Here is a 13,749-nt window from a genome sequence, read left to right on the forward strand (position 1 = left end):
TCAGTTAAAACACACAGGACATGATGCAACCAGTACACCTGATATATGACCTGGTGCTCAGTTAAAAACACACAGACAGGATGCTAACCCGACCTAGGACAAACTATGATTGACCTGGTGCTCAGTTAAAGCACACACAGACATGATGGCTTAACCCAGGTCACCGATATATGACCTGGTCTCAGTTAAACACACCAGACATGATGCTAACCCTGATATATGACCTGGTTGCTCAGTTAAAACACACAGACATGATGCAAACACTGATATTTGCAACCTGTGCTCCAGTTAAAAACACACACGACAATGATGCTAACCCTGATATTAATGACCTGGTGCTCAGTTAAAACCACACAGACATGATGCTAACCCTGATAATATGACGCTGGTGTTCAGTTAAAACCACACACACATGATGCTAACCTTGATATATGACCTGGTGCTCAGTTAAAACACACAGACATGATGCTAAACCTGATATATTGACCTGGTTGCTCAGTTAAAACACACAACATGATGCAACCCTGATATATGACCTGCGTGTCAGTTAAAACACACAGACATGAATGCTAACCCCATAACAGATATATGACCTGGTGTCAGTTAAAACACACAGACATGATGTCTAACCCTGATATTATCGACCTGGTGCCTGCAGTTAAAACACACAGACATTGAATGCTAACCCTGATATACCTGATATATGACCTGGTGCTCAGTTAAAACACACAGACATGATGCTAACCCACAGATACAGTKGGACTTCTGTGCTTCACATAGGAACATAGAGTTACTGAGATACACACCACATTACCAGCGATATAGATGATGTGTTTGTGTTTTGTCTCTCCCAGGTCTCTGGAGCAGCTGCTGGTCTCTCTCCAGTGGGGTCGACAGCAGACCTACTACCCCAGTGCCCAGCCACTCAGCACGGGAGAACTAGCTCTGGCCAATCACAAGCTGGCAGAAGCCATCAACTCCCGCCTGCTGGGTTCGGTAGGGCCTGTAGAGAGCAGCAGTGGAGCCGCGCTGGGGAAAGGAAGACAGGCCTCAGAGCTCCCGAACACCTCACACACGCCTGCTGAGAAGATGGCCGAGAAGGTAGGAAGTGGAGTACGGACCCCCTAGCAGGCACTCACACTGGCCTCTATCCAGAAACCCCCTCACTCTTTCTGTTTCTCTCTCTCCCCCCCCACTCCCTTCTCAGGTGTTGAAGATCCTGGACCCTATTTCCTGTTCAGACAACGAGGAAGAAACCTCCCCACTCTCTATCTCTGACTCCTCCCCCTCGGCCTTCCTGACCAATAAGAAGAGCATTGGCCGGTTCCACCCTTACACGCGCTATGAGAACATTACCTTCAACTGCTGCGAGCGCTGCAGCGGAGACATCCTGGTACTCTAGGGGTCAGAGGGCAGGGGTCGTGACCTTTAACCTGGACAGGAACACCAGTCGTCTCTCTCTCTCCGTCGAACCGTCTGGTTCCCACAGCGGTCTCAGAACGGGACCTGACTGGAAGTATGGCAGAAGCGGACGAAACAACCGCCGGTTTTAATTGGCTGATCTCTCAGTCCATCACCGTCTCATAACCCTTAGAACCTCCCACTACGTTGTGGGCTTCAGAACGTGAGCAGAGCAAGTGATTTAAGAACAAGGAAGTTGAGTTCGCGAAAATCTGAAAGTACTCATCTTAGAATAATTTGGGCTTCTCAAAAATAATATGGTCAAAATGATATAACACGTGTCAAAGTCATTCACGGACGGCCGAGTGTCTGTGGGTTTTTGATCCTTCCCTGTACTTGACTGATGAATTGAGGTCACTAATTTAGAAGGAACTCCCCTCACCTGGTTGTCTAGGTTACTAATTAGTAAGGAACTGCCCTCACCTGGTTGTCTAGGTTACTAATTAGTAAGAACTGCCCTCACCTGGTTGTCTAGGTTACTAATTAGTAAGGAACTCCACTCACCTGGTTGTCTAGGTTACTAATTAGTAAGGAACTCCCCTCACCTGGTTGTCTAGGTTACTAATTAGTAAGGCACTGCCCTCACCTGGTTGTCTAGGTTACTAATTAGTAAGGAACTCCACTCACCTGGTTGTCTAGGTTACTAATTAGTAAGGAACTCCCCTCACCTGGTTGTCTAGGTTACTAATTAGTAAGGAACTGCCCTCACCTGGTTGTCTAGGTTACTAATTAGTAAGGAACTGCCCTCACCTGGTTGTCTAGGTTACTAATTAGTAAGGAACTGCCCTCACCTGGTTGTCTAGGTTACTAATTAGTAAGGAACTCCCCTCACCTGGTTGTCTAGGTTACTAATTAGTAAGGAACTCCCCTCACCTGGTTGTCTAGGTTACTAATTAGTAAGACTCCCTCACCTGGTTGTCTAACTCTTTGAGAGAAGGTTACACCAGACCTGACATTAGACGGTCATTCATAAGGGAAGGAGATGAGGAAAGGAAACATTTTAAGACTGTTGGGACTAGCTTTTAGCTAGTAGTCATGACGTCATGATGCCCTCAGTGTTAGAGACAGCATCTATTGAGAGAACCTGCTGAAGACTAGTGAGTCATGATGCCTCAGTGTTAGAGACAGCATCTATTGAGAGAACCTGCTGAAGACTAGTGAGTCATGATGCCCTCAGTGTTAGAGACAGCATCTATTGAGAGAACCCTGCTGAAGACTAGTGAGTCATGATGCCCTCAGTGTTAGAGACAGCATCTATTGAGAGAACCCTGCTTGAAGACTTGAACTCAGGCTAAGGTGGTATTTATCAAAATAAATATAATGTATATAGAAAAACACTCCTCAATGATGTTATTATTATTTTTAAACCTTTCTTTAACCAGGCAAATCAGTTAAGAACAAATTCTTATTCAATGACGGCCTACCGGGGCAGAACGACAGATTTTTACCTTGTTCAGCTCGGGGATTCGATCCATCAACCTTTCGGTTACTGGCGCCTCACGCCTCTAACCACTAGGCTTCCTGCCGCCCCTCCACTCTAACCACTAGGCTTCTGCCGCCCCTCCACTCTAACCACTAGGCTTCCTGCCGCCCCTCCACTCTAACCACTAGGCTTCCTGCCGCCCCTCCACTCTAACCACTAGGCTACCTGCCGCCCCTCCACTCTAACCACTAGGCTCCTGCCGCCACCACTCTAACCACTAGGCTTCTGCCGCCCCTCCACTCTAACCACTAGGCTTCCTGCCGCCCCTCCACTCTAACCACTAGGCTTCCTGCCGCCCCTACACTCTAACCACTAGGCTCCTGCCGCCCCTCCACTCTAACCACTAGGCTTCCTGCCGCCCCTCCACTCTAACCACTAGGCTTCCTGCCGCCCCTCCACTCAACCACTAGGCTTCCTGCCGCCCCTCCACTCTAACCACTAGGCTTCCTGCCGCCCCTCCACTCTAACCACTAGGCTTCCTGCCGCCCTCCACTCTAACCACTAGGCTTCCTGCCGCCCCTCCACTCTAACCACTAGGCTACCTGCCGCCCCTCCACTCTAACCACTAGGCTTCCTGCCGCCCCTCCACTCTAACCACTAGGCTACCTGCCGCCCCTCCACTCTAACCACTAGGCTACCTGCCGCCCCTCCACTCTAACCACTAGGCTACCTGCCGTCCCTACACTCTAACCACTAGGCTTCCTGCCGCCCCTCCACTCTAACCACTAGGCTACCTGCCGCCCCTCCACTCTAACCACTAGGCTTCCTGCCGCCCCTCCACTCTAACCACTAGGCTTCCTGCCGCCCTCCACTCTAACCACTAGGCTACCTGCCGCCCCTCCACTCTAACCACTAGGCTTCCTGCCGCCCCTCCACTCTAACCACTAGGCTTCCTGCCGCCCCTCCACTCTAACCACTAGGCTTCCTGCCGCCCCGTCCACTCTAACCACTAGGCTTCCTGCCGCCCCTCCACTCTAACCACTAGGCTTCCTGCCGCCCCAGCAGTATGATTCACCATCAGGTTTTATTCTGTGTTATATTTATTAAATTGATCTGATGACTATTGTAGATGTGGAGAAACAGGAGAGGCAGGACTATGGTCAGAGGTTGTTGCAGACAGACAGACAGGTTGTAGATGTGGAGAAACAGGAGAGGCAGGACTATGGTCAGAGGTTGTTGCAGACAGACAGACAGGTTGTAGATGTGGAGAAACAGGAGAGGCAGGACTATGGTCAGAGGTTGTTGCAGACAGACAGACAGGTTGTAGATTGTGAGGAGAAACAGGAGAGGCAGGACTATGGTCAGAGGTTGTTGCAGACAGACAGACAGGTTGTAGATGGTTGAGAAACAGGAGATGCAGGACTATGGTCAGAGAGTTGTTGCAGACAGACAGACAGGTTGTAGATGTGGAGAAACAGGAGAGGCAGGACTATGGTCAGAGGTTGTTGCAGACAGACAGACAGGTTGTAGATGTGGAGAAACAGGAGAGGCAGGACTATGGTCAGAGGTTGTTGCAGACAGACAGACAGGTTGTGAGATGTGGAGAAACAGGAGAGGCAGGACTATGGTCAGAGGTTGTTGCAGACAGACAGGTTGTAGATGTGGAGGAAACAGGAGAGGCAGGACTATGGTCAGAGGTTGTTGCAGACAGACAGACAGGTTGTAGATGTGGAGAAACAGAGAGGGCAGGACTATGGTCAGAGGTTGTTGCAGACAGACAGACAGGTTGTAGATTGGAGAAACAGGAGAGGCAGGACTATGGTCAGAGGTTGTTGCAGACAGACAGACAGGTTGTAGATGTGGAGAAACAGGAGAGGCAGGACTATGGTCAGAGGTTGTTGCAGAACAGACAGACAGGTTGTAGATGTGGAGAAACAGGAGAGGCAGGACTATGGTCAGAGGTTGTTGCAGACAGACAGACAGGTTGTAGATGTGGAGAAACAGGAGAGGCAGGACTATGGTCAGAGGTTGTTGCAGACAAGACAGGTTGTAGATGTGGAGAAACAGGAGAGGCAGGACTATGGTCAGGGTTGTTGCAGACAGACAGACAGGTTGTAGATGTGGAGAAACAGGAGAGGCAGGACTATGGTCAGAGGTTGTTGCAGACAGACAGAAGGTTTTTAGTAAAGGTAAAAGGTTCCCTACATATTCAAAGGTATCTCTGTTCTGTTTGAATCGGGATCCTTTGCAGTGGGAAGTTACATGAAGCTGTTGCTGTCTCGGCAGTTTGCACTGGATGAGGCAGAAACATTGTATCTGCTGTCCAGGGAGATTTGATTAGAAATCATCTGTATCCCAATGATATTAGATCTATATTTGTGTGGAAAGGTTAAGTGCCTTCAGGAAGTGTTCACACCCCTTGACTTTGTCTACATTTTGTTGTTGTTACAGCCTGAATTTAAATGGATTAAATTCATTTTTTTTTTGTCACTGCTCCTCTATAATGTCAACGTGGAATTATGTTTTCAGAAATGTTTACAAATTAATAAAAAATGAAAAGCTGAAATGTCGAGTCAATAAGGGAAATGGGGGATACCTAGTCAGTTGTCCAACTGAATGCACTCAACTGTAATGTGTCTTCCTTTAACCCAACCCCTGAATCAGAGAGGTGAGTCTTCCTCATTTAACCCAACCCCTCTGAATCAGAGGTGAATCTTCCTCATTTAACCCCACCCCACTGAATCAGAGAGGTGAGTCTTCCTCATTAAACCCAACACCTCTGAATCAGAAGAGTGAGTCTTCCTCATTAAACCCAACACCTCTGAATCAGAGAGGTGAGTCTTCCTCATTTAACCCAACACCTCTGAATCAGAGAGGTGAGTCTTCCCCATTTAACCCAACCCCTCTCAATCAGAGAGGTGAGGGGGCTGCCTTAATTGCATCCACGTCTTTGGCGGCCCGGGGAACAGTGGGTTAACTGGCTCTTTGCTCGGGCCTCCGGGGAACAGTGGGTTAACTGCCTTGCTCAGGGCCCCGGGGAACAGTGGGTTAACTGCCTTGCTCAGGGCCCCGGGGAACAGTGGGTTAACTGCCTTGCTCAGGGCCCTTGGGGAACAGTGGGTTAACTGCCTTGCTCAGGGGCAGAACGACAGATTTRTACCTTGTCAGCTCTGGGGATTCAATCCAGCAACCTTTCAGTTACTGGCTGGACTATTCAACCCCTTCGTTGTGGCTTAAATAAGTTCAGGAGTAAGAATGTGCTTAACAAGTRACATAAGTTGCATGYACTCTCACTGTGTGCAATAATAGTGTTTAACATGATTTTCTAATGACTACCTCATCTCTATATTATCATAAGGTTCCTCAGTCGAGCAGTGAATTTCAAACACAGATTCAACCTCAAAGACCAGGGAGGTTTTCCAATGCCTCGCAAAGAAGGTCACCTATTGGTAGATGGGTAAAAATGTAATTTCTCTTTGAGCATGGTGAAGTTATTAATTACACTTTGGATGGTGTATCAATACACCCAGTCACTACAAAGATACAGGCGTCCTTCCTAACTCAGTTACAGAGTTTAATGGCTGTGACAGGAGAACACTGAGGATGGATCAACAACATTGTAGTGACTCCACAATATTAACCTAAATGACAGAGAGAAGAGAAGGAAGTCAGTACAGAATACAAATATTTCAAAAGATGCAATCCTGTTTGCAACAAGGCACTAAAGTAATACTGCAAAAAAATGTGGCAAAGAAATCAACTTTTTTTTCTGAATACAAAGTGTTGTCTTTTGGGAAAATTCAATCCAACACATTACGGAGTACCACTCCATAGTTTCAAGCATAGTGGTGGCCCCATCATGTTATATGGGTATGCTTGTAATCGTTAAGGACTGGGGAGTTTTTCAGGATAAAAAGAAACGGACTGGAGCTAAGCACAAGCAAAATCCTAGAGGAAAACCTGCTTCAGTCTGCTTTCCACCAGACACTGGGAGAGGAGTTCACCTACCATCAGGACAATAACCTAAAACACAAGACCAAATCTACACTGGAGTTACTTACCAAGAAGACAGTGAATGTTCCTGAGTGGTCTAGTTACAGTTTTGACTTAAATCAACTTCAAAATCTATGGAAAGACTTAAAAATGGTTGCCTAGCAATGATCAACAACCAATTTGACAGAGCTTGAATAATRTAGAAAAGAATAATGGGCAAATGTTGTACAATCCAGGTGTGGAAAGATCTTAAGAGACTTACCCAGAAAGACTAGCAGCTTTAATCGCTGCCAAAGGTGCTTATCCAAAGTATTGACCATTAAYGTATTGACCAAACATGTTTTCACTTTGTCATTATGGGGMTATTGTGTGTAGAAGGTTGAGAATGATTCACGCTCTGGKAAATTGGTRGTTGATCATTGCTAGGCAATCGTTTTTAAGTCTTCCCATAGATGTTCAAGTAGATTTAAGTCTAAACTATCTATTCAGGAACATCTACTGTCTTGGCCACAACACAACAGTGGTGATTTGACCTTGTGTTTAAGGTGTGTGAATACATAAGGTATTTCAGCTGTTTCATTTTCAACACATTTGCAAAAATMTCTAAACACATTTTCACTTTGTCATTATTACAAGTATTGTGTGTAGATGGGTGAGAAAAAATATATACATTTAATCCATTTTGAATTCAGGTCAATACTGTACTTTCTGAAGGCACTATCTTCCCYATGAAGAGACTGAAAACATTTCACTTCTAAGAAAACGTGTAAGTTGATGAAAGTATAAATAAGATTAATGTGTTTTTTTGTGTAACGGTTGTTGTCTTTGACCATTTTCTTTTTGTAAAGATTTCTTCTAAATTCCTTCATGTCAGAGACCAAAAATTAAAGATTTGTTAAATCTATTTACTGTTTAGTGAGAATCTGTCCAACTCATAACGCTTGAATACAGGATGAACGAAAGTTAAACTGGAGTAAATGGGTTTTTAACTTAAAACTGTAGTTCAGCTAGACAATATAGTGACATTAATATTTTGTGGTTAAAAATATACTGAACAAAAATATATAAATGCAAACATTTTCAAAGATTTTACTTAGTTACAGTTTATGGTTGGGCCTGGGAGGGCATCGGTCCACCCACTGGGGAGTCAGACCCACCCACTGGGGAGTCAGACCCACCCACTGGGCAGCCAGGCCCAACCAATCAGAAATAGTTTCCCCCCACAAAATGGCTACACTACAAACAGGAATACTCCTCAGCACCCCCCCCCCCTCGCAGGTGAAGAAGCCGGATGTGGAGGTCCTGGGCTGGCGTGGTTACAGGTGGTCTCTACGGATGAGAGGCCGGTTGGACGCATGGAGGGAGTGATGTTGGAGGCGGCTTATGGTAGAGAAATGAACATTAAATTATCTGGCAACAGCTCTGGTGGACATTCCTGCAGTCAGCATGCCAACTGCACAATCCCTCAGGCCACTTTAAAATGTGCAGTTTTGTCACACAACTCAATGCCACAGACGTCTCAAGTTTTGAGGGAGCGTGCAATTGGCATGCTGACTGCAGGAATGTCCACCCGGAGCTGTTGCCATAGTGGCCTTTTATTGTTCCCCAGCACAAGGTGCACCTGTGTAACGACCACGCTGTTTAATCAGCTTCTCGATATGCCACACCTGTCAAGTGGATGGATCATCTTGACAAATAYGAYATGCTCACTAACAGGGATGTAAACAAATTTGTGCAAAATTTTGAGAGAAATAAGCTTTTTGTGCGTCTGGAACATGTTCTATATCTTTTATTTCAGCTCATAAAACATGGGACCAAAACTTCACATGTTGTGTTTATATATATATATATATTTCAGTGTACATTGACACGAAGTAGCAAATACACCAACGATTCCAAACAATCAAGTCTCACCGAGTTGCTTATCAAAATGTTTCTGTTTAATGTAATTTAGAAGTGCTTTTCATCAGTTCATCTCTGAACCCATTAACACAACACGGTGTAACTGATGCACATTCAGACCAGAAATGTCTCAGTATATTTGGACCAAATAAGGCTACTCTTCCTCCAGCATTTTCTTCCCGCTCTTGGCTGTACTGTTCCGATCCTCCATCTTGGTTTTTAGTGATGTCCGTAGCCTGGTGGTGGTCTGTGTGGTGGTCTGCCTGTTCTCTGTAGGTCCTGCTTCCTTACTGACTGCTACCCTGTCTCTGCTACTGAATACACTGTCCTTATGTCTGCTAGTGGATCCTCTCTCTCTGATCACACCATTCATCTGTTTCTGTCTCCACTCCTCCATACCATCTCTGTCTCCGGTCCTGATTGCTCTGTCACTGTCTCCGGTCCTGATTGCTCTGTCACTGTCTCCTTCTCTGTCTCCGGTCCTGATTGCTCTGTCACTGTCTCCTTCTCTGTCTCCGGTCCTGATTGCTCTTCACTGTCCCCACTCTTCAATACACGTCTCTTCTACTAAATGCCCTCTCTCTGTCCCCACTTCTGAATGTTCTATCAGAGTCTCTGTCCCCAGCCCTGAATCCTGTGTCTCCTCTGGTTCTGCCACTAAAAAACTCCTGTCTACTTTGCCTCTGTCCTGCTGGGCTTTCTCCTGGTAGAATCATCATGTTTCCTCTTGGGTACGTACTCCAGCGCCTCCTCCCACCTCCCGTCTCCTTCAGGGTCAGCAAGATACGTATCATCTGATCCAGAGTCAGGTTCTTGGCCCCGTCTCCATTGGAGGAAGTCATCCAGCGGCAGACGGGCTGATTCAGCTTGAGACGCTTGGCGTTGGCCAGCGAGAGCCCTGATTGGATGGAGCGGTCCACCATGGAGCCTACGATGTAACCTTAGAGTTGTCGAAGGTACGGAGGACGTTGGGGGAGTCAGCCGTCAGGTAGACCAGGTCGTCCCGGGGGAACAGGTCCAAGTGACGTTGCTCTGTGGAGGTGATGAGGAGGCGCTGCCAGGCCTCGGCGCCTACCGTTTAACCAGCTCCTGCGGTAACCGCCGTCCGGCTGCAAGTTACAGAAGTGCAGGTGGAAGGCGGTTCAGAGGCTCGGCGGTTCCACCCCTCCACCTCCATCAGCTGGGACACAGTGTTCTCCACCTCCCGGCGCGTCATCTGCTGTTCGTAGGACATATCAAACACCAGTGGCTGGCCGAACACCATGGCCTGGGCCGACCTCCACCCCAGCAGCTTGTCCAGGGAACGACCCCAGAACTGGAGCAGGAAGGTGTTCCTCAGTTCCCCCTCCTCTCCTCTCAGACCATCAGGCCTGATCCTATCATCCTCCAGAAACCTCTCACTCCTCTCTGCCTTRCTCTTCTCCTGCTTCTGCTTGTGGCTTTTCTTGTGGCCCTCCTTGATYGCCAGGTATTTCAGGTACTTCTTCTTGGAGGATTTAGTTTGGAGCTCCGCCAGGATCCCCAGCTCCTCGTCAGTCATGGTCTCTGGCACCAGTTTCCCAGCCTGACGCCACATCACTACCAGCTCTCTGGTGGCCTCCAGTAGTGAGACCTCCTCCTGCCCTGCTACACCTCCTCCTGAAGGAGCAGCACCTCCCTCCTCACCTCCTAGTTTCTCCTCCTCCACCGCTGGGACCTGAAACCTCATCACAGACTTCCATATGTCCAGGTCCAGTTTCTCTTCAGTCTGATCTGCTTTAGACTGAGGGAGGGGCACATCTTTTCTTAGTGCAGCCCCAGTATAGAGAGGCCGGCTTGGGGGTGCAGAGTGGCGGGGTGGGAGAAGGCAGGTGATCGGTAACTGTTTACTCCCTCCGTGTTTATTTGCGACAGTTGATACCAGCGGGAGACGCCGCCGCAGCTCGTTCAAAAGCGGTGGGGTGAGAAACCTCATCATTTTCAATGGTTTGATGATACATACATATGGAGTCAAGATGTTGACACTCACGTCGTTATATTAAAGTGGCAGAACTGTTCATCGGGAGAGGAGGAAATCCCGTTACACGTGCAGACAAGATAGGAAGCGATTGTGTTTATGTTCCATAATCACGAAAAAACAATCATACAAACTGCAATTAAAGTCCATTCTCAATAAGGACAGAATGGATCATATAATCGTGGTAGTATTCCATTGAATGTCTTACATTTGTGTCAGTCTGAATTCAATTTTACATCCGTGCTTATCGGAYAAAATGTCGAAGGGTCAAGTTGAAAGCGTGTGCAACGCCATTATTRAGTCGTGCTGATGCAAGTGCAAAGAATATTTGTTCCGGGATTAATGTTCTGGGCCTAACKATTTGTCCAGAAGACTTGTCTCACATTTCACCAATCATACAAAAATATGTTATTTTCCTACGTTAATACATAGTAAACAACGTTTAATGCAAGAGACAATTTGGAACCGGAAATTCCCCATAAACTACCAACTGAGTTTAAACTTCACCTGAGTCCTACTCAATGGTTCGTATATACACTACTAGGCGACTGATAGGGGGCGCTGTGTTGAAGACACTCCCCCACCCTTGTAAAACATTTTGGAAGCTAGAAAGGAGACTCCAAAAAACGCTAAAATGCCCATTGGGCGTCTATTATCAGAATGCTAACAAAATTAGCACAATTAATAGCGAATTTCCATGGAGGCTGCTAGCTAAATATTCTACATTCGTTTATTCTATTACAGACACCTCATACATCTCTGTCTCCGGTCTGATTGCTCTGTCACTGTCTCCGTCCTGATTGCTCTGTCACTGTCTCTTCTCTGTCTCCGGTCCGCTGATTGCTCTGTCACTGTCTCCTTCTCTGTCTCCGGTCCTGATTGCTCTGTCACTGTCTCCTTCCCTGTTCCCCGGCTGATTGCTCTGTCACTGTCCCCACTCTTCAATACACGGTCTCTTCTACTAAATGCCTCTTCTCTGTCCCCACTTCTGATGTTCTAATCAGAGTCTCTGTCCCCAGCCCTGAATCCTGTGTCTCCTCTGGTTCTGCCACTAAAAAACCTCCTGTCCTTATCTGAGCTCTTGTCCTGCTGGGCTTTCTCCTGGTAGAATCATCATGTTTCCTCTTGGGTACGTACTCCAGCGCCTCCTCCACCTCCCCGTCTCCTTCAGGGTCAGCAAGATACGTATCATCTGATCAGAGTCAGGTTTTGGCCCCGTCTCCCATTGGAGGAGTCATCAGCGGCAGACGGGCGTATTCAGCTTAGACGCTTGGCGTTGGCCAGGAGAGCCCTGATTGGATGGAGCGGTCCACCATGGAGCTATGTAGACCTTAGAGTTGTCGAAGGTACGGAGGACGTTGGGGGAGTCAGCCGTCAGGTAGACCAGGTCGTCCCGGGGGAACAGGTCCAAGTACGTTGCTCTCTGTGGAGGTGATGAGGAGGCGCTGCCAGGCCTCGCGCCGTACGTTTAACCAGCTCCTTGCGGTAACCGCCGTCCGGGTGCAAGTTACAGAAGTGCAGGTGGAAGGGTTCAGAGGCTCGGCGGTTCCACCCCTCCACCTCCATCAGCTGGGACACAGTGTTCTCCACCTCCCGGCGCGTCATCTGCTGTTCGTAGGACATATCAAACCAGTGGCTGGCGAACACCATGGCCTGGGCCGACCTCCACCCCAGCAGCTTTGTCGGAACGACCCAGAACTGGAGCAGGAAGGTGTTTCAGTTCCTCCTCTCCTCTCAGCACATCAGGCTGATCCTATCATCCTCCAGAACCTCCTCACTCCTCTCTGCCTTTCTTTCCTGCTTCTGCTTGTGGCTTTTCTTGTGGCCCTCCTTGATGGCCAGGTATTTCAGGTACTTCTTCTTGGAGGATTTAGTTTGAGGCTCCGCCGATCCCAGCTCCTCGTCAGTCATGGTCTCTGGCACCAGTTCTCCAGCCTGACGCACATCACTACCAGCTCTCTGGTGGCCTCCAGTAGTGAGACTCTCTCGTGCCCTGCTACACTCTCTTCCTGAAGGAGGAGCACCCCCTCCTCACCTCCCATGTTTCTCCTCCTCCCACCGCTGGGACCTGAAACCTCATCACAGACTTCCATATGTCCAGGTCCAGTTTCTCTTCAGTCTGATCTGCTTTAGATGGAGGGAGGGGCACATCTTTTTTCTAGTGCAGCCCCAGTATAGAGAGGCCGGCTTGGGGGTGCAGAGTGGGGGGTGGGAGAAGGCAGGTGATCGGTAACTGTTTACTCCCTCCGTGTTTATTTGCGAAGTTGATACCAGCGGGAGACGCCGCCGAGCTCTTTCAAAAGCGGTGGGTGAGAAACCTCATCATTTCAATGGTTTATGATTCATACATATGGAGTCAAGATGTTGACACTCACGTCGTTATATTAAAGTGGCAGAACTGTTCATTGGAGAGGAGGAAATCCCGTTACACGTGCAGACAAGATAGGAAGCGATTGTGTTTATTTCCATAATCACGAAAAAACAATCATACAAACTGCAATTAAGTCCATTCTCAATAGGACAGAATGGATCATATAATCGTGGTAGTATTCCATTGAATGTCTTACATTTGTGTCAGTCTGAATTCAATTTTACATCCGTGCTTATCGAAAAAATGTCGAAGGGTCAAGTTGAAAGCGTGTGCAACGCCATTATTAGTCGTGCTGATGCAAGTGCAAAGAATATTTGTTCCGGGATTAATGTTCTGGGCCTAACATTTGTCCAGAAGACTTGTCTCACATTTCACCAATCATACAAAAATATGTTATTTTCCTACGTTAATACATAGTAAACAACGTTTAATGCAAGAGCAATTTGGAACCGGAAATTCCCCATAAACTACCAACTGAGTTTAAACTTCACCTGAGTCCTACTCAATGGTTCGTATATACACTACTAGCGACTGATAGGGGGCGCTGTGTTGAGAACTCCCCCCTGTAAAACATTTTGGAAGCTGAAAGGAATCCAAAAAGAA

The 13,749-nt window shown here is 47.5% G+C and overlaps 3 protein-coding genes and 1 pseudogene across 4 annotated transcripts; 2 read left to right on the forward strand and 2 right to left on the reverse strand.

The window, feature by feature from the left end:
* The first annotated feature begins 696 nt into the window (after positions 1–696).
* LOC112077575 (golgin-45) lies at positions 697–1,640 on the forward strand. The gene is made up of 2 exons (XM_024144071.2): positions 697–1,101; positions 1,208–1,640. Exons 1-2 carry the CDS (start codon positions 826–828, stop codon positions 1,400–1,402), a joined length of 471 nt encoding a protein of 156 aa, XP_023999839.1. The 5' UTR covers positions 697–825; the 3' UTR covers positions 1,403–1,640.
* A 1,780-nt stretch (positions 1,641–3,420) lies between these two features.
* LOC139026409 (trichohyalin-like) lies at positions 3,421–5,781 on the forward strand. Of its 2 annotated transcripts, none has more exons than XM_070441754.1 (2): positions 3,421–4,204; positions 4,342–5,781. In XM_070441754.1, the coding sequence occupies exons 1-2, from the start codon at positions 4,001–4,003 to the stop codon at positions 5,116–5,118; spliced, it is 981 nt and encodes a 326-aa protein (XP_070297855.1). In that variant the 5' UTR covers positions 3,421–4,000; the 3' UTR covers positions 5,119–5,781. The 2 variants fall into 2 exon arrangements, 1 of the variants encoding a protein (XP_070297855.1); XR_011478183.1 differs by lacking the exon at positions 3,421–4,204 and adding an exon at positions 4,215–4,273 and having other exon boundaries at positions 4,342–4,867.
* Positions 5,782–8,795: 3,014 nt separating this feature from the next.
* On the reverse strand, positions 8,796–11,085 carry LOC112077571 (tRNA methyltransferase 10 homolog C-like). The gene is given in 8 exon segments (XM_070441752.1): positions 8,796–9,309; positions 9,456–9,543; positions 9,546–9,601; positions 9,603–9,639; positions 9,642–9,719; positions 9,722–9,855; positions 9,857–9,915; positions 9,918–11,085. Coding segments are annotated over 8 exon segments (1,647 nt in total). The 5' UTR covers positions 10,737–11,085; the 3' UTR covers positions 8,796–8,933.
* Positions 11,086–11,551: 466 nt separating this feature from the next.
* LOC139022497 (tRNA methyltransferase 10 homolog C-like) lies at positions 11,552–12,868 on the reverse strand (annotated as a pseudogene).
* Positions 12,869–13,749: the final 881 nt, after the last annotated feature.

This window comes from Salvelinus sp. IW2-2015, unplaced genomic scaffold (genome assembly GCF_002910315.2).
Source record: "Salvelinus sp. IW2-2015 unplaced genomic scaffold, ASM291031v2 Un_scaffold4710, whole genome shotgun sequence".
Lineage (NCBI taxonomy): Eukaryota > Metazoa > Chordata > Actinopteri > Salmoniformes > Salmonidae > Salvelinus > Salvelinus sp. IW2-2015.

Bases quoted from the DNA above. Each gene is read 5' to 3' on its own strand.
- LOC112077575 (XM_024144071.2), top strand. From the start codon at position 826: ATGATGTGTTTGTGTTTTGTCTCTCCCAGGTCTCTGGAGCAGCTGCTG. The intron at 1,102-1,207 runs GTAGGAAGTGGA...CTCCCTTCTCAG, and splicing joins CTGAGAAGATGGCCGAGAAG to GTGTTGAAGATCCTGGACCC.
- LOC139026409 (XM_070441754.1), top strand. From the start codon at position 4,001: ATGACTATTGTAGATGTGGAGAAACAGGAGAGGCAGGACTATGGTCAG. The intron at 4,205-4,341 runs GTTGTAGATTGT...ACAGACAGACAG, and splicing joins TGTTGCAGACAGACAGACAG to GTTGTAGATGTGGAGAAACA.